The sequence below is a fragment of the Anabas testudineus genome, chromosome 5, assembly GCF_900324465.2.
Source record: "Anabas testudineus chromosome 5, fAnaTes1.2, whole genome shotgun sequence".
Lineage (NCBI taxonomy): Eukaryota > Metazoa > Chordata > Actinopteri > Anabantiformes > Anabantidae > Anabas > Anabas testudineus.
In genome coordinates this window covers 14,860,687-14,888,258 of record NC_046614.1, presented here as the reverse complement: position 1 = coordinate 14,888,258, position 27,572 = coordinate 14,860,687, and the positions used below count along the sequence as shown (strand labels likewise).

Genomic DNA, 27,572 nt, shown 5'->3' with positions numbered 1-27,572 from the left:
TACAGTAGTGTTAATGTTTTGTTATCTGTCTGTCTCTAGTCGATATGTGATGAGGAATCATTTCTGGCCACTCTGAACACAGCAGCACTGTTCTTTACTGGATGGCGTTGACGCCTCACTACACTGAGATTGTTGGAGTGAATTACCTAATGCATTATGCAATAGAGTGTATCATCGTTACAGTCGCTGTGGAAATGTTGAAGATTACCTCCAGACATGTCTTAGGACATTTATAAATAGTCAGCTTTGAATAAATATATAAATAACAGTTCATGTTTTTGTTTTTTTTCGCTTTTTTTGTGACAAAATCAGTTGACTAATAGGAAAAATAGTAAAATGACATAAGACATCCCCTTCAATTAAACCTCCATCCTCCATGTAGCATATAAAAATATTTTCACAATCGTTTAAGTTGCATGTTGCATAAGACTGTGTCTATGACTTGTGCTGTCTTTTCCATGCTCTTACACACACGTCTGAAACTAGAACTAGTTTAGTTCAGTTTCGCACTGTACACATATTATTCTGCTCTGTGACTTCAAACACTGAAGCAATGAAGTAACAATAAGAGAGTTTTTTTTTTTATAAGAGCACTTCACGTATGAAATATCTGGAAAAAGAGGGTTTTCAAAATTATTTTTTCATTCTGAAAACAAATACACTTAGAATAAATCTTTAATTTCATGTGTTTAATTTCTACTTTCCCATCTTCAGTGAAAAACTGGGATTGCTGATTTTCATAGAACTGTGATAAATGATGCTGCGTCGCCCCCTGGTGGCCACCTCAGGAAGTGTTCTTTGGAGCAGGTCAAACCTTTGTAAGTCAACTCAGAAACGAAAGTGAAATAGTTTCATTTAAACTGTTGTCAGTGTACACCCTGTGACTGGGTTTCCCCTCGTCTGTCCTGTTCGGCTGCCTCTCTGCTATATGTAGACATATATATCCAACTGAGCCCTCAGTTCAAGCCGGTGATCTCATTTTGGAGACTGATCAGTCCAACATGTCAGAGATCGGTGAAATCGATGAAGGACTCTACTCTAGACAGCTGTAAGTGCTACTGACACGTATCGATGAGCCGTAAGTTGAAGTGTATTCACAGGTTCACCTGCTCTCTTCATCTGCACAGGTACGTTGTGGGTCATGAGGCCATGCGCCGGATGGGCGCAGCCAGCGTCCTCATAGCAGGTCTGCGGGGTCTTGGAGTGGAAATAGCCAAGAATGTGATCCTGTGTGGAGTGAAGTCTGTCACTGTCCAGGATGAAGGTCAGACAGTGTGGGCCGACCTGTCCTCCCAGGTACAAACCGTGTGATGCTGATGAATGTTTAAATAAATGAGTTTAACTACCTATTGTAGGATGTAGGTGTCATGGATTCATGTCTTAATAAGTAACCAACTTCCTGGAGACCTAGTTAGACAACAGCTTGTTAAGTTTTATTGCCCTCTTTACTGAAATCCTGCCATATTCAGTGTTTAAGATGATTAAATGGCAAAAGTAATACATTATTATATCATTTAAAGGCTTTCATAGTTAACCGTTAAACTTATTTACAATGCTTCATATCCAATGAGCTTGTTGTCGGTGATTGTAAAAGTAAAAGTAAGAATGTGCATCATTTTGCTTTCACTATTAAATACTATACTCACCTGATCATCTCTAGACAGAACACCACTAATATGTTATAATCTAAATAATAATATAATGATAAAAGCAGTGAAGTGCTCCAGAGGCAAACAGGGAGGCCTTGACTTGATACGGTTTTGTTTCTTCAACCCCTGATTTTGTTTGTCCCACCAGTTTTTCCTGAAGGAACAAAATCTTGGTCAGAACCGAGCCACGTGTTCCCTTCAACAGCTGTCTGCCTTAAACCCGCACGTGCTTGTGTCAGCACACACTGGACCCCTCAGCGAAGACCTGCTTCTGCAGTTTCAGGTGTCACCTTATGTTTTACACTATTAGGTCTTATAGTACTAAAGTGCACATCATAGTAATAGTGCATAAGGCTCCATGTTATAAAACTAAAGGATAAAGTTGATGGGTGAACAATATTCATGTTTATATTAAACAATACACATACACCACTCTGAGAAGCCAAACGTCCATGTGAAGTAACTTGTTTTTTTTTTTAGGTGGTGGTTCTTACCGACTCGTCACTGGATGATCAGAAGCGTTTCGGGGAGTTCTGCCATTCGCATGGAATCAAGTTCATTGTAGCAGACACCAAAGGACTCTGTGGGTATGTGGCCATGACAAAGTGTCAGAAATGATTGGGTGTGACTAACAAGCCATAAAAGAAAGAAGTGAAAACCTTTTCGTTTGTTTGCAGTCAGCTGTTCTGTGACTTTGGGGAAGAGTTTACCGTGTTGGACAGAGATGGAGAGATGCCCATGTCAGCGATGATCCAAAGTATTACCAAGGTTTGTGACAGAAGGTTTCTGCTCTCATCTGCTTTAAATATGAAGGACTACTGATCCAAATGTCTTACAAGGGGCAGGGAATATACTTCAACGTCAACAATTACTTTATTTTAGGAGAATCCTGGAGTGGTGTTCTGTGTAGATGAGCAGAAGCATGGGTTTTCAGATGGCACTAAGGTTGTCTTCTCTGAAGTTCAAGGCATGACAGAGCTCAACAGCGTTGGCCCTGTAGAGATAAAAGCCCATGGTTAGTATGACTTTAAGTTTTTATTTAGCGTTTCCTGCACACAGCTCAGTTATGAGCCGCACTCACTGGAACTCATATGATGATCACTTTAATTTCTGAGGCTGTCTGTGTGTCATCTGTCACCTCTATCACAGGCCCATACTCCTTCTCTATTGGTGACACTTCAGCCTTTTCTGAGTATGAACGAGGTGGAGTAGTAACTGAGGTCAAACAGCCCTTTGTGGTGAAGTTTGTAAGTGTCGACATGTTGTAAATGTGTTCACTGTCTCAGTTTTTCCTTTGTCACGAACACAACTGTAACTTACATTACAGAAACCACTGAGTGACGCTCTACTGGATTTGGAACTTCTGAAAATGAATGATTATGGAAAAGTGTCAAGGCATCACACCCTGCACTTGGCTTTTCAAGCTCTTCATAACTTTGTGAAGAAAGAACAGCGACTGCCTCGTCCTTGGTCTGAGGTCAGTGCACTTTACAGCCTCTTACAGCTCATAATCAATTCATTTTATGAAACAAGTTAAAAAGAGTGGATCCGGCTTTGATGTTGTGTGAATATTAAAGCACATGACAGCTTAGTTTTTATTCTTTCGTTGGGGATTTTCCCGTATAGTCAGATGCCGATGCCCTGCTTGACACAGTGCGAGAACTCAACGCAGTTGCACAGCTGGAACAACTGGATGAAGCTGCTGTGCGAAACCTTTCCTACACAGCCCAGGGGGATTTGGCGCCTATGAATGCCGTCATTGGAGGCTTCGCTGCTCATGAAATTGTTAAGGTGAGGTCGAAGGTCAACAGCTTGGCCCCCTTTTTTTTTCTTTTTACAAAACATAATTGACCAGTTGCTGCTGGTGGCACACGTATCTGTGTTACTGTGTTTTCCTCTGTGCACTTTCTGTTTTCTGCAGGCATGTAGTGGGAAATTCACGCCTCTTCAACAGTGGCTATATTTCGACGCACTTGAGTGCCTCCCAGAAGAAGAGCATCAACTCACAGACGGCTTGTTCTCAGCAGTATGTTTAGTTGCAGTTAAAGATCCCTCCATTTAAAAAAATTTTTGAATCTATACCAACCAGTTACAGGAGTAATTTAACCACTTCAGTTCTCCCCCTGACAGAGAGGCACGAGGTACGACGGGCAGATCGCTGTGTTTGGTTCAGCGTTCCAGGAGAAGCTTGAGAGGCAGAAGTATTTCCTGGTGAGGGCAGGTTTGACATTTTTCCAACAGGGGGCCCACTCTGCATGGAAAGCTGGAGCTCCATCTGTGTTTTTCTCTGATCTTGTCTGGTGTTAATGATGGCGCATGCAGGAAATGGCTGTGATTCAGGTGGCTTTTCCTGCCAGCACTGACCTCTTGGTGTGCAGGGGCTGTTCAGCAGTGCCAAGCCCTTTCTCTGTTTCCTTTACCAATGTTATCTTTCACTTGTTTGCTAGACATGTGTGTTTGTTTGACTGAGGGAGTTCATGCATTTGTTTTTGTAAAAACACCACATGACGCATCAAGCAGGGAAAAAAATAATGTGCAAGATTAGATAAATAATTTTCTAATTACTACAGTCTCATAGACAAATGTGCAGTTTAAATATTTTTAACAATATTTGTGACACACCCTAGCAATGTCTCAACTATTCCACATTAGTTCTGATACACCCTTTGTCTTGTTTTAAGGTCGGAGCTGGTGCAATCGGCTGTGAGCTTCTCAAAAACTTTGCCCTCATTGGACTTGGTGCAGGAGAAGAAGGCCAAATCACTGTAACAGATATGGATTTCATAGAAAGATCCAACTTGAACCGCCAGTTCCTGTTCAGGTCTCAAGATATTGGGGTGAGAAAACACACAATAGTGCATATCACATATTGTGTAATGCAGTTTAGAAGAGAAACATGCAGATTTGCTGTGGTATTGGAATAGTTTGAATCACATCTGAATATTGATTTTACATAAAATTTCCCTGAGTGTGTCACTGCATTACTTCGTGTCTCATTTTACCATCATTGCTCACACACATCATCTCCCAGACACGCCACCCATTTGCTCACTTGTCCTTAAACAGAAACCGAAATCGGAGATTGCTGCCAAAGCAGCGCGAGAGATGAACCCGCAGATGCAAATCACCGCTCATCAGAATCGCCTGGACCCTGACAGTGAAGGGGTTTATGATTACAACTTCTTCATGGGTCTGGATGGAGCAGCTGCAGCACTTGATAATGTGGAAGCCAGTGAGCACACTTCCTCTGTCTTCACTGCCCTTATTATATTAAGTTCTTCTTACCAGTGATTATATGAGAGCACTTACAGAACCCGTTTGACTACACATTCTCATAAAGAAACATTTTAAGCATTTAACCCCTTTGCTTTGTTGTTCAGGGGTCTATCTTGATGGACTCTGTGTTAAACATCAGAAGGCCTTGCTGGAAGGAGGAACTCTGGGGAGCAAAGGTCATACTCTGGTGGTCGTACCTCACTTGACAGAGTCCTATGGACAAGACAAATCGAGTTCTAAAAATGCCTTTCCACTCTGCACACTCAAGAACTTCCCTCACCGCATTGAGCACACTTTGCAGGTGGGATCTAGATTTCTAAGTCAGATTTAAGTTCAATTCAGCTTGGCAATTATCCTTGCAATAATGGAAATGAGTTGCATAGATTGATTTTCTTACTTAAAATGTTCACATTCTTTTAGACAAGACCACTACGTTTTTTCACGTTGTCAATATGTCATTAAAGTTAAGCAGTGTGAATACTTTCTGGATGCACTGTAAACCATTTGGCCAGATGATGGCACTAGATGAAAGTTTAAGGCTCAGGATTCAACATTCAACAGTATTAAAGCCCAGGGGAAACGGCTATAAATGGCTAGACTAGAGGAAAATTCAGTGACTCATCCTTCATGACGTGAAGGTTTGTGCCAGATTTCATGCCAATTCAACAGGTAGTTACAGGTATATTTCAGTTTGATTAGCTGACTGGAACAACAGAGCCATGCTAGCATGGCTGAAATAGTCAGATTTGAATCCACGCCTGTCACAGTCATGAAATAAAAACTAGAAGTTTATTACTGCACATCTAGGTTTTTACAGTACACAGGGTTTTATGTTATTCTGGTTGTACATTGTATTCTTACACCCTTTTAGTTGTCATTGGGTATAATCTATATATAAACTTGCATTTTCTTTATGATACAATTCTTCTAGTGGGCCAGAGACCAGTTTGAGGGGCTGTTTAAACAAACACCTGAAAATGTGAACCTCTTCCTGAGGTAAGATATGATGTCATCCCGCCATGTGCCGTTTTCCACAAAATCATTTACTGCAACAAACGTGAGAAACTACATTGTGTCCAAACAGTGCCTTTTTACTCTCCTTACAAAACCTTTCAGAAGTTCACTATTTTGATTTATAATCAAGAAAACGTGGTTGTTTTTTAGAGTAAAAAATCTGAAAATAGTCTGTGACAGTGCTTTACCATGTAATGTATGTGTTTTCTACAAATACTAAGGTCTTTTAACTAAGTTGGGTTTTCTTCTATTCAATGGAAGAAGACAGGTAATCTATCATGTCAGCACTTATTTTATATGAATAATACCTCAAACAATGACAGGAGGCTGAAAAACCACTGAGCTTAGCACAAAGCACTGACTCAGATATAATGTAACAGATCATCAGTAACACATTCGAGCTTCCAGACCTGAATTGTGTCTGAGACTTTAGCCTCGGAGCCTTCTTAATCCAGCCATGTTTTGAGATGTCTCTTTGAGATGGCTGTTTGTTTTGCTGGCATTTGATATAATCCCCCCCTCATTGCACAACTCATTAACACACTTTGTTGTGTCTTTAGAGAAATGATGCCTGCCAGTTCACACAGCCATTAGATGTTCTCGCATTATACTCATGTTTAGAATTAAGTATTTATAAATCCTCTAATAAACACTTTTTTTCAGAGGACTAAAACACTTTTTAGTTGTGCAATCATGGAAAACTTTTCTGGACATTTTCATGCAGCAGGGACCCGGTCATCTATGTGTCATAGTACAGTGAAAAGGATAGTTATTGAGGCTGTGGAAAGGAACAGTCATGTTCTGTTGTGTTTGCTTCCCACTCATGCAGCTCTGTGCTGAACTATGACTTTACGTGAATGCTCTGGTTTAGACCTGTTTGGGTATACCTGCACAGAGAGTGAGTGCCACGTACAGTGAGTTGGCAAATGACTGTGGCGCAACAAGTCTCCAGGCATTTAAGTATGGAGATGCACTGATCAGCACACTAATAATCACTCCATTTCCCTTCCTATGACTCTCCAGCCAACATTATTCAGAGGAAAGAATTAAAGGAATTCCCTATGAGTAACTATAAAGACTACACCCAAATTTACAAAGATCTTTTAGTCATTGGACTCTGTGCTTTCTCCATTTCAACTATTAGTGAGGCCTGCCAAAAACAGAAGTGAGAGCTTTTGTTCTGGGATGTATAGGTATATATAACACATGTATTAAATGTCTTTGATTATTACCTTCTGTGAAGTGTTCGTCTGTAATTAAATCAAAAAGAATTGCTTCATGTTTCCTTCAGTGATGCAGGGTTTGTGGAGCGGACTCTTGCCCATGGAGACGCTGAAGCCCTGGAGGTTCTTGGGGGAGTGTGGAGCAGCCTGACGGACTTGAACGGCGGAGGTCAGCGTCCAACAAGCTGGGAGGACTGTGTGAGCTGGGCGCGTTGCAAGTGGGAGACTCTCTATAACAATGATATTTGCCAGCTTCTGCACTGTTTTCCTCCTGATCAGGTAAAATCACACAAGTGAAAACGCCATTTCTCCCTGAAGTGTAGTAAAGCTGTAATTAATGTTTATGGGCACAGAGTGGCACTGCAGCTTATTTCCCCTAGGCTTGAAGACCATTATTACCCTTGTGTGAAACCCGAAACCATTGCTGATGAATATCTCGGAGTGGCTCTGGGGGTTTGTGAAGCATGCAGACAGAGTGATGTCACATGTCACACCTGGGGGGGGGGTGGGGGGTGGCACAGATCAGTGTCAACCCAAACAGACCCTCACTTACCCCATCGCCACTCAAGCGACAGACCATTTCAACCCCTGCTTTCCCATTCATGTCTGCTTAAATGTTTATTGTAGACTGCACACCTCTAATGACGTGTGCTATTTTCAGTTCTCATATGTTTCAAGTAGCAAAACATGAAGTTGTTGTTGAAGTTTTGTTTAGCCTATAAATAACACATCATAGTGGAACTGTGTAGACATTTTGGTAATAATTCTTTACTTCTCTTTTTTTCAACAGTTCTCTTTTTGTCCTTTTTTCTAAAGAGAAGGGTGGAGGTTTATTGCGCTCTTTACATCACTTTCAACCACAGAATTACTGGTGTTTGTGGAAACAGAGGAACTGTGATAAGGAATTTAATGTCAGTTAGCGCTCAGAAACCAACCTGTCAAAAACCGGTGCATGAGCATGACACATCGCAACTCATTTGACATAGCATCCACTTTTCTCTGTGAACCTACGAAGTGTGGGTGGTTTCTCATGTGTGTTTAAATGTTGACACTGACCTTGTGCAAAAGAGAGGAGAGAGTATTAGAAATGGATGCAGCTGAAAAAAGGCTGCATGTTGTAAATGCCAAGAGGGAATCTTTGAATATAGCGTGATTGTGTGTGTGCACAGTGGACCATAAGAAGAACTTCACACAGCCTGTGGTTGGAGAGCTGTTGTTGCATGACGTGTCATTTTTTGCATGACGTGTCATTTTTTTTGTCAATTAATTCAGATTTTGTAATAATCTAAGCATTTTCTGAACCTAACGTTCATTTATGATTAATGAAGAAAGCAGTAGGTGGACCTTGATTTTTATTAAAGGACTCTAGCCCATAAGAACACTAAACACTATAACGCTAAGTGGTATCAACCTTTTTTAAAGCATCGTTGTTACCCTGTTCTGCCCCTAAGTCCTCTGTAATGACTTAGGAGAATGCTTGTGATGCCTTTTGGCTCCTTTAGAAAAGTGTCCCTGCAGTGAAAACTGGCACCACGAGTAGGAGACGCTCTCCTTCCTAACATATGGACCTTTTGACAACATCAAAGCTCTCAGTCCTTTTGTTCCTTTATCAGACAAACAAATTGTGCAGTTAACACACAGCTGATAACAATATTAGTCCAACTGTGTTATGGGAAGGTTGCATCCCTCCTGCTGTGCTAGAAGACTAAATAACAAGAGATGGTTTTAGGTCATTTATTGGAATACTGTGCTAACTGTGCCTTTAATATGATGACATTAACATGTAGAAGTGTTTGTGTTTCAAATGTGGTTTTTCGTCATTTCCATCATTTTTGTTTGAACTATGTTGAGCTGTTGCAGTTTATCTAATAGAAATGGGGCCAGTTCTAGGAATAATGTTTTAGAGTTTGTCAATTCATTTTTACAGCTGTTGTGATCACAGGATACTCTTCTTCATCTCTTTAGGTCACATCTACAGGTCTACCTTTCTGGTCTGGATCCAAGAGATGCCCTCACCCACTGACCTTTGACCCTAACAATGTGAGTAGTGTCTGGTCCAGTTTGTCCAGAAGCAGGAATTACTGAGAAATTCGACAGTATTTGTTGATGACCAAATTCACATTCCTTCTTTATCAGGCCTGATAGTGGCTCTTCCTCACTCTAACCATTTTACTGGATTCTTATCTCAGCTGTGAAAACTACCTTACCTCCATATGGACAATGAAGAGCTGTTTAAAGCAGTTGTTTTACATAGGTGTAAATTTCAAAAGTGACTACCAATTTTTAGTTACCTACACTTTTAGACTAAATATAAAAACTTCCCTAGCAGTTTATAATTAAATCATGTTTTCCATGTTTCAGAGCACCCATATGGAGTATGTGGTGGCAGCAGCTACTCTGTATGGTCAAATCTACGGGATCAAGGGGGAAAAGAGATTCCACACGAGAAATATTAAAAAACATCCGTGTTCCATCTTTCACTCCCAAATCCTCTGTAAAGATTCATCTCACTGACAAGGAGATGCAGGAGGACAAAGAAAAGCAGAGTGGTGACGCAGGTAAGTGTTTTGTTCAGCTTTACTACTCTTTACTTGTCATTATCAAACGTGTTATTTACTGCCTTTGTGTATTCGCACCAGAAAAAGCTAAACTTGAGGAGCTGAAAGCAAAGCTGGCTTCACCGTCTCTGAAAGTCTCAGCCAAGCAGATGTACCCCATTGACTTTGAGAAGGTAAGGCAGTGACACATCTGGTGCACACACTGCAGACAGAGTGGCGGCTCAGCCTTAGCAGGGAGCTACACTCCAATCTGTAGGTGCTTTTAGGTTATGTCCCCCCCACCACCCTCCATCTTTTGGTCCTCAGTGACCTGAATCTGAGCTGTTTCTTAGCACACTGATGAAACAGAGCTGCCTTGTATTCTGTATTCACTGTAGTAACAACCTGGAGTTAGGACATACACTTGTGCAAAAACATAAAAAACCCAGCCAGCCCTTTATTTATTTCTATATTGGCCTATGTTACAGCTGCATTAGCACACTTTTAGTAAAATACAGTGCACTTAACAACTGAGGACAGATACATCCCCCAAACACAGTTGAAGGATGACAGGAGTGTCTTTGAAGTGGTTCGCTCTGAGACCAGAACAAAGGTTCCCCCCTTTAACACATCCATTCTCATGCTCACTGCTCCACAAATAATAATTGTGGACTTTAAATAAGATTTAGCACTTGGATGACATCTCGAAGTGACTGTGGCTAGGCAGTGGAAGCAAAAGTTTTTTTTTGTTGTTTTTTTTTAACAGATCTGGGAACTTGATCAAGATTGGTTTACTTGCCAGAAAGTATTCTCCAGTGTATAATGTGCCAATTTTAATACTTGTATTTGGCCTATTAGAGAACACATCCACAAAAAATCATGTGCATCTGACCTGTCCTGTTTATGAACTAATGATGATGATAAAGTACGTCATTATTATCATTATTATGAGTTGTTTCTCTAATGAGTGTTTTGAATTTGAAAAGGCTATGGGAAGTGATTTTTATTGGCAGTAGGATTCTAGCAAAGCATCTAGTAAGTCAGGAGAAGCAATTGTGAAGCTAAACTAGACAGGTACGTATTGAATGTCATCTTGAATAGGGATGAGATGCCCAAACTGCAGCACTCCTCCCTACGCTTCATTTTTATTCCTACGTGCTCAGGTCATGCTGTGGATGGATGGAATGTGTGTAGGAGGGTTTCAGAAGCATCAAGTTGCCAGCTTGGAGCTTCCTCGCAGCCCCCAAAGCCATCCCTGAGTGACAGTCACCTTCACAGCTTTTGTAGAGCCGCAGTAGCAGAGGCATGACCTCACTGGCCATGTGGATCACAACAGAAATCTGATTTCCACTGCATTCTGAAGGGGTGACCAAGTCATTCATTACAAAGTCTAACAAAGCCTTCAAAGCTCATAGCAGGCACAGTCTGAATTACGCCACTGGAGACGGTATTTGGCAGGGACTTGGATGTTGTCTGGCCTCTTGGCAATTTGTTCAGTTCAGTGTTATATGCAAACAACTTACCCATGTTTCACCTTGCACAGGATGATGACACTAACTTCCACATGGACTACGTTGTCGCTGCGTCGAACCTGAGAGCAGAGAACTACGACATCCCTGCAGCCGATCGTCACCAGGTCAACATTTTCCCTATATGCGTCAGCTAAACTTTCCAGGAAGGTTGAACATTATACGAGAAAAACAGAGCGATGGAGCTGAGGAGAGGGGTGGTTTACTGTAGATTAAAAAAAAGAGAATACAGCAGACCGCTCCCCCTCCCCTGGGGTCATGTTTTTAGTTGGGTCTGCACACACCTGCCCTGAAGCCACAGAAAAAGCCTGCCCAGCTATTGTTCCTGCAGCAGAACTAATCACAGGCACTTTACCTGTCGCCCGGGAGGTGACACCTGAGCCAGGCCTTGTACCAGCCACTGCTGCAGACGCATACAGCCAAGACAGATGGATGATGGGGGGATGGTTACTTCTGAGTGAGGGGAGACAAAAGAAGGTTCCCTTAAATAATCAGGCAGAGATTTTCAACTTGAAGAAATAATCTTATCATTTAACTAACAAATTGTTATTAGAAGTAAACTTCTTACTTAAAGCCACACGATTAAACTTACTTACAGCATATGTTCATGTCACCATAATATTTTTATTGCATTAACAATAATGATTTCAGGTCTACATTTTATAGCTCTCTCGCTGTCTCTTCGCAGAGTAAGGGCATTGCTGGAAGAATCATCCCTGCCATAGCTACCACCACGGCTGCAGTTGCAGGCCTGATGTGCCTGGAGCTGTATAAACTAGTGCAAGGCCATAAGAAGATCAGCTCTTACCGCACGGCTTATGTCAACCTGGCTGTCCAGTACTTTGTCATGTCCCAGCCAAGCCGGCCCCTGCAGTTCAAAGTGAGTTATGGTTCGGCTGCAGTCCTACAGCCATTTTTACTTACAGTTAGTTATTGTGTGGGGTTCAGGGACAGGATCTATGAGGCAGTCAGCCACCTACCGAACCTGAATAAAGCACTTCTTACAGCCTGACAGACTCTTACTGTATATACATTTACAATTTAAGCCTCTCTTCTTAGGTGATAAATGTGTTTTTCCTCTCAGTGAATGTATGTCTTTCCTCTCTGGCTGGGTAGCATTAAGTCATGAATGAGTGCTCTCAGGCTAGAGACCACTGCCAACTGTCAATCTATTGCATATAAGCCATGTCTTTAGCTAGCTAAGAATAATCCTCAGGGTATTTCAGTGTAGGTAATGCACAAACAGACCCGTGCCTGTTTTTATGTTTGCAAAAATCCAAAAGAATTTAGAGCAACTGTCGCTCAAAGCGAAGAAGACAAGAGCTTATTATCTTATTATCTTAAGGATAGGACAGGACATTTGAGGTTTTAGCAGGTTTATGAGGTCATCATTTGCTGTATAGCAAAGAAAACAAAGACAAAGAAAATAGCTACTCATGATGTCACATTTAAGGTCAAAATCTAAGAAGATATCTAGTAAAATAAATTAGCTTGTCCCTTGATATCTCACCTCTGTTGGAAATCAGATATTGGAGCTGCCCTTGCCAACTTTTTTACTGAGGATATTGAACCTCTGACAGACAGGGGTCATTGGGGGTCAGCTATTGGGGTAACTGTGTCCCACGAACATGAGGGTGCAGTGAGAGGGGGCCTGAGACAGTGTAGGTCTGGTTTCGGCTTTGGTTACAGGCAAAAATGCTGCAGCTGCATAAAAGGCTGCAGTGATGACAGAGGCAGCTGTGAACTTTCTATGCAGCTCTGACGCTCCAGGCTCGCCCTTTATCTCACGTAGAAGTAGCCCAGCCGTCTGTAAACGAGATCAGCGTTTACACATGTGTCTTCTGAAATTTGCTGAGCAGAAACACAACACTCAGTGAGTGGTTACAAACAGTCACACAGAGTACCTGACATCGTCCCGGCCACGGGGTCTGTATTCAAGTGTTGGATCATTCAGTCAGAGGGATGGGCAATCTTAAGATTTTCCAGGCCTAGGCTTTTTGACTGAGGCTTATAGAGTTGCAGCATCAGCTTTTAAGCTTTGCTCTATTCAGCAGAGGAGCCAGAACAGTGACAGGACACCATTAGAGGGAAAGAGCTTGGCAGAGGTTCCGGGTCAGTGTTTTGAGGGTTAGGAATAAATCTTGAAGATTTTGGGAGACACGAGTAAATGAGTTATACACAACTCAGCTCTAAGATTGGTCTCAAACTAATTCCTAAAGTGCTTAACAAGATGGCACACAGATGGCAGTTCTTGCAGTTTATATGATCACTATGTTCTTGATATAGTAAATATTCCAATCAGTCGACCCCATAAACAGCTAAGCAAGTATTATTAGCTTATTATCAGCTTATGACATATATATTAATATCTGCATGCACATAAATGCTAGATACTATTCTATTTTTCTATGACATGCAGTTTGCAATAACAAGCTACACTTTTCCAATTCTCCAAAGGTTGACTGTGTCTGACTTGTGGTGAAAACATGATCTAAAGAATCTCGCCTTCTTATAAGATGTTTAAATTAGGATAGGTTCATATTTTCTTATCTCACTCATCTCTCTGACATTTGAGAAAGTTTTTATTAGTCAGCTTTGGTGGCAACTGCAGACGTGCAGCTGTTAAATATCACTGATCAGACATGCAGTATCAAGAGCTCAGCTTCCTTTTGGAGTGACTTAGACCTCTAGCCTTGTGAGATCAGTCTCAGTTCATTAATATCAAGTAACAACACTCACATCTTACTGGGTGAACTGGTGGCCCACCCAGTGTTCATTCATATGGAGGTTACCACATCACAGCATTGCCAGATGTAAATGTGTGCTGTCCAAACTCTTAAAAATACATCAACAAGTTGATTGTTGGCAAAGACGCAGCTGTGAGCCACCCTGTCCTGTGTCCTATTTGTTTTATTCACAAATTCTATTACTAATACACAAGGCTGCTTATTTTCCTACCACACCAATGACTTTCCAGAAATTGTTGCTTTAAAGCAGCTGTTTCCCAAAATAGGAAGCTCCCCTGGCTTCCCTCTGCCACTGCTGTCCTCTGCTTGGAGGCAGAAATATGTAAACAAATGGGACGGTGTCCTTGTCTGTTCAACTCTGTGACTCTTTAGTTCTCTGTGTTTATATATTTTCAGTCGGGGGCCAAGGCACTATTAAAGGAGGAGTGAGCTGGGAAGCTCATATGGATAGAAATCTTGAAAATGACTAGAAGTACATGCGAACGGTCACTACGTTTGCATGAAAAGCTTGTTACCTAACTGAGGTGTTATCACAGCAGTTTCAGAGCTTGATTCTTTAGATGTTGTAATATGTTTTAATGTACTTTACATTACTATTTATCACTGAAAATAGAAAGTGACAAATATAAGGTGCACACTGTAGTAAGTAGTTGAAAGGAGACTAAGCTTGCCTGGTTCTCGCCTCAGGTCATACAAAGACAGTGAGTGCCTTGTTATTGCAGAATACCAAAGCTTTACATTAAAGACATTAAAGGATATTTCAAGAGCAGCAAAGATTAATCAGTGCTGTGCCCTTGAAGCTGCAGCCGAGCCACAGCCTCAGTAAAACACAGACAAAACATCATCCGAGGCAAGGACAGAGTAAGACATGTTTCAGCTGGATATGAAGTGTCTCTGTTTTCAGCCCCTCCAGTTGCTTGGCCAAACTTCTGTATGCCACCTTTTCTTGTTTGCCACACAAATACTTTCCTCTTCCATGTTTGTGCACACATACTCCACATGCAGGTCTTAACTTCACGTGACCCTCATACCCAACTTGCCCTTTTAGTCTCTAATTGAATTAGCAAGGTTGGAGGCAAGGCTCTGCATCAGAGGGAAGCCACTTCAAGGTGAATACTTACGCTGGTTCTTTGTTAATTGCCTGCAGAAATGCAGTGATTTCCTGCCTGCACAGGAAGCAATGTATTGAAACCAGATTTGCCAGAGAGCACTACATGATCTTGCCGTATGGTCGGCAGAGCACCAGGAGGAGCCTGGGGATTGTCTGCTCCAGTCTCTCTGTTTGTTATACACTATTTATTTGGCAGCTTGCTCAAGAAAAAATCTACTCTGTATCTTTGCTTTATGTGTATTTAAAATCAGGAAGAAGCAGTGATGTTGGCTGATGTGAGGCTGAGTAGTGTTTCAGTTCAGGGTGGTTGTATGCTGGTGTAGATGTAGAAAAGAAAACCTGCAGATTTGTGATTTGAGCACTTTTATAATTGAAGGCCACACATCTGTCACACAAATAACAGGGACTGGCTTTGAGAGGGAACGAGAACAACAAAGGGCGAGCTTTGCCTTACATGTGGTTAAATCTGTGTTGGCCTCCTTGGACTGTGCCAGTAAAGAAACAGGGTGAACATGATCCACCAAGGCCCTGAGTGCTCCTCCGGGAACCCCAGCATGGAGCTGCTTTGTGTTTGTAACTCAAGATGCTGACAGGAATAGTGCTCACGGGATAATGAGTAATCTGTGATCAACACTGACAGCTTGTGCCTTCTGTTCTTTTCCAGAGTTTCTTTTTGTCATTGGTCGTAGTGTTGTTTGTTTGACCTTATGTTGTTCAGTTGTCTGTTGTTTTACACTGCATTGTTCTGTTACAGTGTTTTTAGTTCCCCACTGATCATTACTTTCCCATTTGATGTTGTCAACAACAATATTATGTCTGTACACAGATGGTTTATTTATGTAAAACCAGGCGCAGACAGATATCAGACTGATAGATCTGATCGGATAAGGGTGCTAACAGTCCAACACAATCCAACAAACCCACACTAGCAGCACTAGATGACAGTAAAGAGGCAAAACTCCCAGTAGAGGAAGATACCTCCAGCAGAACTAGGCTCAGGGTGGGCGGCCATCTGCCTCAACCAGTTTGGGGTAAGACGTAAGAGCAGAGAGAAAAGAACAGCAGGCAACAAAAACAACAACAAGCTGCAAAAACACTGAGCAGCTTGTGGGACCAGTAACTGCACTCTGGACATATACAGCTCCAGGGCCGAGGATACCTGCAGAAAAGTACGAGAGAGGGACACAGTACATAACAACAAACATAAGAGTTCATAATAATGGTTGACCAATTGATGAGTCAGACAATTAATCAGGCCAGTCTTTGACAGTATTGGCATAGGTCGATGTATGTACTCATGCTATCTGATTAAAAATGTCTACAGATACATCTGCAGCCTACACTGGGAGCTTTTCACAAGTTATGCAACTGTTAATTCACACTCATACCCTGTGTATGAGAATGAATATGTGTGTGTGTTTTGTTGTTTTTATGGGCACTGGGTATCACTCCATTTAGCTATATGAAAATATGATGCTGTAGAGACTCTATCAAACTCCCTAAATCATATCTGGTCATCTCATACATTTTTAGGCTCGGGAAAGTCTTCAAATGGAAACTACTCTAATTGACATTCACACATATCTGGGGTTGATTTTAATAATGTAACTTAAAGGCTTAATGATTTCAGAACAGCTTTAAAAATTGTTATTTCAGCTCTGTACTGTGATCCATATATTGGAACCAACAAGAAACTTAAAGAGTAAATGGCTTTTATATTTTTCCATTGACAGTCTTGGGCCGTGTTTCTCACAAGTTGCTTGTTAGAATCATTGGAAGCTCCATGCGGAAGTTATTAGACGTATATAGTCCCCTGTTTCACTGTTCTCTCATTAAAGCGCCACTCCAGGCAGGAGATGGGCTTCATGTTTCTCATTAGTGATGTTAAATTTACATTTATAGGATGTGCCCGATCTCACGAGTTTCCAAATTAGCCCCCTAACTCTGAATATAACACATTTTATCACGCTTCTCTTCCGTTTCTCATATTCCTCTCGTGACTAAAATAATAAACATGTGGGGATATGTATTCAGTAAAAGCAGTTGTTGTCCACAACTTTCAAAAACAAGCAGTTCATAAACAAGCATAAAAGAGAGAGAGAGAGAGATCAATCCCAAAGGGAAATACCAGGAATTCATTGACCATTACAAAAAATACAGTACACAGTAATGTATCGTATAACGGGATTTAATCTAAATATAACTGTAATCAGCTGTATTCAGTTGAAGCAAAGCAGTGAGCAATGTAACATTCTTACATTGTACACCTGATACCCGTCTGTGACTCATTGAATGGCGTCCCATTGATATTTCACATGCCAGTACTACTACAGTAGGTGCTACAGTAGTTATAGCAGGATTTGTAAACAGGTAGTAAACAAGAAAGGTTTCTACACCATTTTGTCAGTCAGAGGCCCATTTGCAAGAGGATTGTTTTTTAGGATTCACACTGACATTTACCCTGCATTAAAACAACAATAGCATCTGCATTTGTGAGGGTGTGTTGTTTTGTGTATTGGTGAGAGACTGAAATATGATTATGGACGTTCGGTTAGAATCAGAATCAGCACTAGAAATTTGCCTTGATGTCAGGTGTAGACACAGAATCAAAGATGTGAAGTCAAGGGTTAAACAGAGATAAAGAAATAAAAAATTTGACACATTACAAGGTACAAACAAATACTGTAGTGCAAGAGACCATGGTGCAAGATGATATATACAAATATGAAATATGTAAACAGCAGACAAGATAGAATAAATGAAATTAAAAATACCAAAGGTTCTGTACAGAAAAAGTCAGTGTCGTGGAGGAACTAATCTATGTGTTAGAGCATAATAGATGCCAAAACACAACACAGTGGATCATAATACACACAGACAGGATTATAGAAAGTCATCACAGTGGAAACTGTCTTATCTTTCGTGACAAGCTTTAGGTAAACAGCAGAAATACAGTGTTCACGTGACAAAGTAATCCCACAGGAATGTGAGGTTACATGTACGTCAGTAGTCAATACACTAGCGACTTGCTGGATGATGTCACTTTGTATTATACATACAGTACATCACTTTTTTTTCAAATGCCACTGCATCATCTTGCCAGAGCCTCTCCATGGTGCCAGTTTTTTCACTTGGGGCAAATTGTCTGAAGGTCTGAATCCAGCCTGGCTGACTCAGACCTTCTGTCCCAGGGTATTGTCAGTCAGGTGGCGACCTGTTATCTTCTCATTTGAAAGACAATCACATTGAGATTCAGTTTACATGTCAATAGAAGCCTTTTGAATGCAAGGGGCTGCTTTTACTTTGTGTAAACAGTGCCAGGACATTACGGTGCTTTTTTCTTTCTGTATAGATAACGGGTCTTGTGTGTGTTTTGTATTGAGTATATGAGTTTTTCAACTATTGAAAGGCTGCCAAGTGCACATCATGATGTCATATTCAAATGATCTTTGATGCACTTTGTCCTGTTTTTAATGTATTTCTTATATCAGCAGTGGATAGGGCTTGCATCCTGTCAATTCTCTGGGGTGTTAGGCAAACAGTTGCTGAAAGCAATGGTGAACAGTTGGAGGTCCCAGCCATCTGTTTCTTCACTGCAGTCCAAAGAGAGTAGTGATCAATCGTGATCAGGTAGCAGATGACACTGTGATAATGCTGTTTTCTCTTTGTAAATGAAAGAAACATACAGGAAAACCTAAAAATGCTTTGCTTGCTCTTTACCAGCACCACCTCTGATTTCACTTAGTGTGCCCATGTTTATTGTCTTGAAGTGATGCTGATTAAGATGAATTAAGCCGATTAATTGAAGGGTTTTGCTTCTATTAATGAATTAATGTGTTACAGTTTGCAACACAGCCATTAAAACAATACACACATAATATTGCTGTGAGATGGTGTAGTGTGGGTAAAGTCTGGAAGCCAGGAATACAAATTAATTAATCCATAATGACCATAACACAGTTAAGATCTTTACTGTTTTTCCACAGTTTTATAACTAAGTTACTGAACTAGTAGAAAGGCTCATATATTCAGTGGTGTGCCTGATTTTTGTTTTCTGGATATTTTCCACTACTTGATAATCAGTTGCAAAATGACTTTGCAAAACCAAGTTCATGACCCATTATTCCATGCTTATTCAAAATTACACATTCAGACAGATTTACCATAATGATGAGTCAGGTGGAAGCCTCCATCCATTGATATTGTGGCGTCACTGGCGACACATTCGGGAAGTCGATAATAAAATGAGGAATTTGATTATCTACCTACGTTTGCAGTAAATGCAGTGGTTGTAGGATGACAGATAACATATTATCGTCATATTATGTATAAATGAAGTAATTAAAGCCTCAGTGGGAAGTTTTCTGCCAAAGCAAAGGTACGGGAAGTTAAAAGAGATACAATGAAAATAAAACCTATATAATCACACAGATCCTCCATCTGCCCTCTTTAAGCCTTGCTTTGAACCGCTCCAAAGAAGAGAGTTGCCTTTGAAGAAATAGGCCTCAAGCCACAGCGGGTTGTAAAAATGTTTCCACTGTTGGGATTCTGGCCAGATAGCGAAGCAGGAGCAGAAACATGCCTCAGCAGTGCTGATCTTATAGCACACTGCAGGCAGGAGCACTTATCAGTGTTTGTGTTTTGATCTTCCTGTCTCCAAAAATGCACCATTGTCTTAAAGGGCAAGATAGAAACCCCCTATTATACATTTCACCCCGAATGCCGTGACCTGTGCAAAATGACCAGCATGACTGTGCTCCAATCAGACTAGGATTCATTCTGCCTCCTTATCAGGTTCACAGGCTGAACGTCCTCTGGCTGAACTACATTCCCAAGCCCTCACGTATTTCTGCACGCAGAGGCGCCTATTTTTGGGCTCTATCAATCAATTGCCTTTGTTATCATAAGAGACCTTGTTTTGTATCAGATTCTGTGTTGTTAACTGGCTGATTTTTGAGATACAGTGAAAATAAATAATGGTAAATTCTGTTATTTTAACATAAAATGAAAGTCTATGAACACAAAGCTCATTCTAAAGCATGAAAAAAAAACACTATTCAGAAGTAGTAGAGTAGAGCTGTGACTCATTGGAAATAACACTTTGTGATGAAGACAAATTCTTTTGACCTTTTGACCATGTAATTCTGTAAAGCTAGGTTTTCATTATGACTCTGCTCAAATTTGACATGACTTTTTATTGAACATCTAGTGCACAGCCATTATTCATCATATAAATCACACTGTTCATCTTAATGAACATCGTACATCATTAAAATGACATCTGTTATTGTTCTGAGGGCTGTTTGACATCTCACTTCGTCAAGGACTGTAGCACTTTTTTGTTTGTCTGAATTTGCAGCATTTGCATCACACATGTGATTTATGTGTAAAAATATTGCAAGTCTTATTTACTTGTACCTATTTACAGTTTACAGTTTCTTGAACCAGAAATATGACAGCGTGAAGGTGTGTGTGACTATGCTTGTTACTTTGCAAAAGGATTAATTTTATTTGTTTTGGGTTTTTTTCCTGGAAGCTGTCACTGTCTATATTCAGAGTTTTCAGGAAGAGCAGACAAACTCACCATGTTTCCTGTCAACAAGAGGAAGCAGCCTGAAGTTTTGGCATCAGATATTAGGGAACTCCAGACAGGTCATTTGGGGAGAGCATCTAATAGCAAACGTCTGATTAGTTCTCATTTGAAAGGAGAGTTGGATAGTTTGAAAGCTTTTACATGAAGTTCAAATGTAAATGATGATGATGGTGATCAGTGTCTGTGATGAAAAGTGACGACTGTAGCGTGAAAAATGAGAAGCAGTTAAAAAAACTGAAATGTCATGTGCTTCTTCATTGTTTTGAAATGACCGGCTGCATCGTGTATTGGGGGAAGTTCCATTTATAATGCAGATCACTACATGTGGAGCAGATGAGAGACTTGGATGACCTCCAACAACAGGGCAGACAGAGTGCCCACCACTGCGACCTCACTCCACTCGGGTCCACGAAGTGGCCATTTGTTTTGTCCTCGTCTTCTTTAGTCAAACTGGGCACAGTTCAGATGCCCTGAATCCTGACCGCCAGCCCTGCTTCATGTCCAAACAGATGTGTAAATACCACGAGATATGACAGTACTTCATCACTGTACTGTAGAAGAACTTGTCCAACAGTCTAGCTTATTTCTCTCTGCCACCATGTTTACCTTTAACTATTCTTATGTTCATTGGCTGAGACCATTCAAAGTTGCAGACTGCTTTTCAAGATGGGCAACCACAAGGCTGAGCTTTTGCGCAGCTGTGATTTAGCCACCAATTAGCCCTTGACACAGTGTTGTCAACAGTCGCTGTCTTCAACAGGTGACGTCTCAGACAGTAATCCCACACTCTGACCTCAACCTAGGATAAGATGACATAGTTTAGGTACTTTATGAGCTTTTGATTTCTCCTTTAATGAGTGCAGTTGCTTTATTAAAATATTTATTAAAATATTAGATAAAATATCTATTAAATATATACAGATCATTGCATGGAGGAGTCCTATTAAATCAGTTTTTGCATTATTTTCCACATTGGTAATTTGGTTTAATGATGATTAAGGGGAAACTAAATCTCTCTGCTTTACATTACTACTACTACTCTTTCCTTAGAGATAAGTGTTACACTGGGGCATTTTTATGTTTATTGTTGAAGTTCCATGACAAAGCGATACTGTAGTTGTGCTTGTGGGAAATCATTTGTAATTGTTTCCAGCAGCCACTTTGGTTCCAGCATTCTTGTTTAATTTTTCCTCCCTGCTTCGGCGCTGCATAGTTGACGTCACTCTACATATGGACTGATGGGGTAGTCGATTAGTTTCAGGTTCCTCTCAGAGTTGTAGTACATGAGGAAGGGTGGAGAGGGAGTAAAAATAGCCTTTGTGTGTGTTGTATTGTGTAAAATCAGCATTTGCACACTAAAATGCTTATAAGAGTCTCTAGCATTGGACAAGGTCTATTGAGTCCCACAATGACTTTACATTTCATCATGCACGTATTGTGCATTTCAGAGACCAGTTGCTCCCTACCCATAGAAAGTTTGAAGATTTAAGATATAAAAAACTTTATTCATCCTTGAGTGAATTTGTTTTGTCTTGTTACAGCTGCTCTCTGCTCAAAAATACAGAACAAATAGAACCACATCTACACAAAGAGTTAGGATAAGCAAAATGTACAGTAAGAGGTGGTAGACAGTGCAGTGCAACGACTGGTAATTTGAAGTGATAATTCACTCAGCATTCAAGAAGCTAACTTGGCCACGGGTAAGGCGTGTATCTTGCAGACAAAATGTTCTTTGTCTGAAAACTGGGACAAAGGACCTAGACACCCAGTCAAGACTTGAGGAGTAGTATGCCATGACTGTGTCTGTATAACCCCAAACCCCGTTGTGAGGGGCAGTCAAAAAGTTCCCCTTGGCTGCTGGAGCAGAGATAATTGGACCCAGGTTTAGCTGGAGTTTTGGTATTCACATCTCGAGCCAAGTTTAGATCTTCAAAATGTCTCCTACCAGACAGTGCCTGTGCAAATAGGGTCGTCTGTCTAGGTGACATATTTTGACATATTTTCTGCATGCGAGGAATCCTGACCCATGTTAGGTCAGGGGATGTTTTCACTTAAGTCGTGTGGATTTTAATGTTACCGGCCTCATGATGAGTATTATCTGTCCAGTGGCTGCAGAAATATGAAAAAGTCTTTATCTTTGCAGGGGTTGAATTGATCTGTTTGGGTGTCAGGACTATGCAGTCTGTCTTTGTTTGAGGGTCAAAGGTTGAACCTATAGGAATAGTGACTCAGAGGCTGACAAGTTGCTGTCAGGTCATCCATCCTAAAACGTGATCCCGTGAGGTCTGTGGTGATGGCAGTGCTTTAGAACGGCAGTGGAGCCTGAGGCAGAAGAAAGACGTGTGACACAAATGTTTGTTTTCTTTCATTCGCATCATATTTGTCTTGTCAAATGGTCTTGATGTAGGAATCACATCCCAGACTGAAAATGTTTGTCACCCTTTTGTATAAAAGGACACTGGTATAGGTTCTCTGATTTTAGCCAATGTTATTGTTAGTCAGTCGGCTGCTATATATTTGTATTTTTGGTGCAGACGTCACAAAATAATCACAAATTTGTGTCCCTGTACCTCATGTCCAATACCTAAAGGAAGTAAGTTTACAATAATATACAGCACAAAGTTGTTTACCAATTTACTCTTCTTCCCCTTTTAAGGCTGTTTACGCAGACAGTGTCTTTTTAACACAGATGACTGAATTTAGTTCTGCAATTTGCAAAGGTGCATGGAAAAATCCCGTTGTTGTTATTTCACTGCCTGGGGGAACACATTTGTAGTCACACAAATGTAAGTTTTATAACTCCAACTTTTCCTCAAGTTGCACTATTAGTTGCAGTAATATCTGCCATAGAATACTCTGACACCGCGCTGACAAGGCTGCACATATTTGTGACTGAGACTGTAAACTGAGAATAAATCAAAACTTCAGATGAGCACGAGACTCACTCCATCATATATGAGGAAGCACCTTCTTGACCTCATTGTAGCTTGTTGGAGTCTGTACTGCAGCAATCAGACAGCTGTTGGTTATTCTCAACACTCCTTCTCTGTCTTTCTGCAACAGCCCAGGAATCTTGTTGTGGACCCCAACCTTTAGTGCACATCTCTAGCAGCAAGTAGTGCTTCATCTGTCAACTTTGTCTGTCTGTGTGTTTGTGTGTGTGTGTGTGTGTGTGATGGTGTATGTGACATATCTATCGACAGGTCGCAGGAGGGAATTATACCATGTGGGATGACTTCCTGGTTGAGGGCAGACGCGGCGGTCAGCAGGAAATGACCTTGGGGGAGCTACTTCAGTATATCAAGGTTCAGCCTTCTTATTCCTCTCAGCAAGGAAACACACACGTTGTTCACACCAAGTGCAAGTGCTAACCCTTAATGCTCATTATATGCTTGTTTTCTTCTCCTAAACCTGTTCACCTTCCTCCATTGCACACAATGCCCATTGTTTGAATTGGGCCGTTCACAGCTTCACTAAATTCACAGCTTCACGGAAAAAGGTGTTTCTTCATTATGTGTAAAAAAAAAGCTGAGATAAAGTTACTTCTTCTATTGCTCTAATGGCTTCACATGTATGCATGTGCTGACAAATACCCATCATATATACGTATTTACTAGTCTTTATCACTTTATCAGTCTTTACCAGTCTTTAAACACTATCAGTGTCTCATCATGTGACTCTTAGTCTGTGTTTTAGGCACACTTTCTTGCCCCGAACACATATTTAGCTTATTGATGCATTTGGAATTTGGTCTAAGGAGGCAAAGGGAACATAAATTGGCAAGTGTTCTCATTTGTGTCAGCTTTCATTTAACCTTTGACTGGCTGGGCTCGTTTTGTTTGTTTGTTGAGACACTGCTGAGTTTACTGAACTACTGAAGTTGTTGGAGGGCCACAGGTCGTCAACAGGCCCTTCGCTCTGCAGATTTTCTTTGTAGGAATTGCATGTGCATGATACCACGCAGGCAATGTTTCACCTTTATCTTTTTTATACTATTATTTGTTATATTTTACTGCAGATTTAATAGAAATATTTGTCTTTGTGCAGGAAACATCTAACTTGAACATCAGCAGTCTCTTCTATGGAACAGCCATCATATACAATGGGCAAGAAGAGAGGCACAAGCAGAGGTATGTCCACTAATCACAGAGACAGTACAATGTGCAATATGCATGGCAACACATGATATGCAGCTCTGCACACATAAACAATCACAATATGCAGCCTAACTGTGTTTATTTAGAGGCTAATGGCAGGATGGGGTGTTCAGTGAGGAGGGAGCATGTTGACATGCACATGCATCACCAAACACTGACGAGTGAGGCTGCTCCTCCTCACGTTTCCTTGTGTTTGTTGAGGACACGAGTTAAATTAGTGCGAGGTTTTTTTCCTTCATCTGAGAAGCCACGCTGTCTGTTTGGGCCTGTTCAGGTCTGCAGCACATTTAAGACGTGTTTCTGAAGCCCCAGGGTGTTTGGAATGAATCAGATGTCTTGTGCCGTGTACTCACCTCATCAGTTAAAGACTCACAGTAGAATAGGCTTGTTTTGATCCAAGGAAAAGGGGAAATACTATAATAAATTGAGGTCAACTTAAAAGGAGTACATGTGATAAATTCAAATATTTGATCGTAATCACTCTTTGCTTTAGTCTCGCTGTGAGGCCTTTGTGTTCATCTTGAAACAGACTGTGCATGTCCTTCTCTGCTTTTGACACTCAAGTCTCTGGGGAGCTGGTGTTGATGTTGTGGTTAGATTAAGCTACAGGGGAAGAAGGACCCAAGCTTGGCGATGTGGACAGGAGGCCATACATGACAAATGTCTTCTCCAGTAGTCGCTTCCTGTGCAGTCGTGCTGCTCCAGGCTTCCTGTGTTGGGCCTGTGCAGGAGGGGAACTAAACACTTGAAGACAAAAATGGCACAAAAAGCCATTAAAGGAGACAGTTGCTTATATTCTGCTGACTTTTGTCAACAATGGACAACACATGAAAACCAAATCAAAAATACATTAACCCAGTTGGAGCCCTTCTGCATCTGTGTATGTGGGATTTACTCAAAATAAACTACCCTCTCCGTGTTCATCATAACAAAGAACTATGTCAGCCCTGGCAGTGATGTGACTGTATTTGTTTTTAAAAGACTTTACACTGTTGTAAGTTGTATGGGATATGCTAAACTATATCAGGCTCTGGCTCCACAGACAGTTTTAGTATGATCAAGACGTTCTCGGAGTTGGTTTTCATTTACTTGTTTGACAATAAAAAATAAAAAGACAGTGAAAGTGTGCACAAATATGTTAACTGATTCATTTTTCATGTTCTCTATTCAGTTTGAGATTATATATGTCTATTATAATATATTTTTCAGTGTATCTGATGTGGTGAGGATGGCAACCAAAGCCGAAATCCCTCCACACAAGAAGATGCTGGATTTGATCCCCTCATTTGGTGAAGATGAAGATGACGACTCTGATTCATTCCTAACTATCAGGTATCTGCTGTAGTGCTGCCAAGGACAGAAGGAGTAGGAAGACTTCACATGGGACTGCTTCAGTGTGAAAAAGCAAATTTAAATTGACCACTTGACCACCAATGTGCTTTTAGTGATTTCACTGTTATTTACTATTTACTTCCCCCATCCACTGAGTGTAGCCTCGTATGCTTAAAGGTTGTGGGTGGTCTGAAGTCGACTCTAAAAGGACCCATCGGGTTCTGGGTGCAAACCATGAACCACAGCACCCCTTTAACCATTTCTTTCATTCTGTTTTTTGCGTTTTATTTTGCAGAGGCTTTTGATTTATTGTACTGACATACTTTGATTAGGATTTAACCGTTTTACTGTTCCACATTGATATTGTAAAGCGAATAATTCCAGTTTTGATTTACATGTAAAATGTGCCTCTTGAGAAGTCAGCAGAGATGCTTGCCAAGGCATATGGATTAGATGACCTGGTGCTGCTGGGGCAGTGTTGGACTGTTTTCAAGGTCTAATTCAGGTCAAGCTGCTGATGTTGAAGGGGTGCCATCTGAGCAAGCCACTGGCACAGTAGGTATCGTGCTTTGGTGTCCAGGGTGCCATCTGGACACATCTGTCTTATGTAAATCCTATTTTAAACACGTGTGTACCACTCCCACTGAAGAATTCCCAAGCTGTTCAGGCCAGCGACGCTGGACTTGTCAAGGCCCTCATCTGTCCTCAGATGGCTTCTGTGCGCTGCCTGCCCTTTTCCACAACTTACAATGGGTTTTACTTCACACCCTCACATTAACATGTTCTCATGGTTAACATGATGTGCTCTTGTTGTTTAAATTTAAATCATGTCATAAAGAGCCCTCTTTGTAATTGTTACTTCAACCACTAGTGTGTAATTGGGCCTCTGATTAAATGATGCTCTGTGAAAAAACTGCTGGTTCAACAATAAGGCAGTAAAAATAAGAGTAAGTCTATGAGGAACTATACTTCACTAACACGCTGTTCCCTTACATCTTTTAAATATTGTGCAGTTCACAAAAATATTTTGCTATGATGGCCACACCCAACCTCACAGTTTTAACCAGGAAAAAGTTGAATTCACTGGTTTTAAAAGCTTCCACGCAGTGACTGTTTTTTTTGCTAAACTATTCACTTGTGGGGTTGTTTCTATATGATTCTGTATTCAGTTATATTTTGTAAGGTCTTAAATATTAAACACTGTGAAGTGCATTGAGATGAGCTCTGTTGGGATATAGCACTATACAAATAAAATTGAATTGAATTGATGTGGGCTACTAGTGTATGCATCTTTAACATTCTTTCGATGGTGATTTTGTTACCAACATATACTAAACTCAAAAATTACCACTATATATACATTATTTGTCTATATAGTGGTAAAACAAAGTGACAGGTAGTAAA

The 27,572-nt window shown here is 40.8% G+C and overlaps 1 protein-coding gene across 1 annotated transcript; it reads left to right on the top strand.

Annotated features, from left to right (window-relative positions):
* The first annotated feature begins 859 nt into the window (after positions 1–859).
* uba7 (ubiquitin-like modifier activating enzyme 7) lies at positions 860–27,436 on the top strand. The gene is given in 25 exon segments (XM_026347798.2): positions 860–1,048; positions 1,128–1,296; positions 1,798–1,932; positions 2,130–2,236; positions 2,327–2,417; positions 2,532–2,664; positions 2,799–2,896; positions 2,977–3,126; positions 3,276–3,440; positions 3,571–3,675; positions 3,780–3,860; positions 4,331–4,486; positions 4,716–4,881; positions 5,030–5,226; positions 5,857–5,921; positions 7,231–7,441; positions 9,128–9,202; positions 9,524–9,600; positions 9,602–9,720; positions 9,802–9,893; positions 11,243–11,335; positions 11,917–12,108; positions 23,883–23,984; positions 24,727–24,809; positions 26,046–27,436. Coding segments are annotated over 25 exon segments (3,045 nt in total). The 5' UTR covers positions 860–1,001; the 3' UTR covers positions 26,182–27,436.
* The last annotated feature ends 136 nt before the right edge of the window (positions 27,437–27,572 follow it).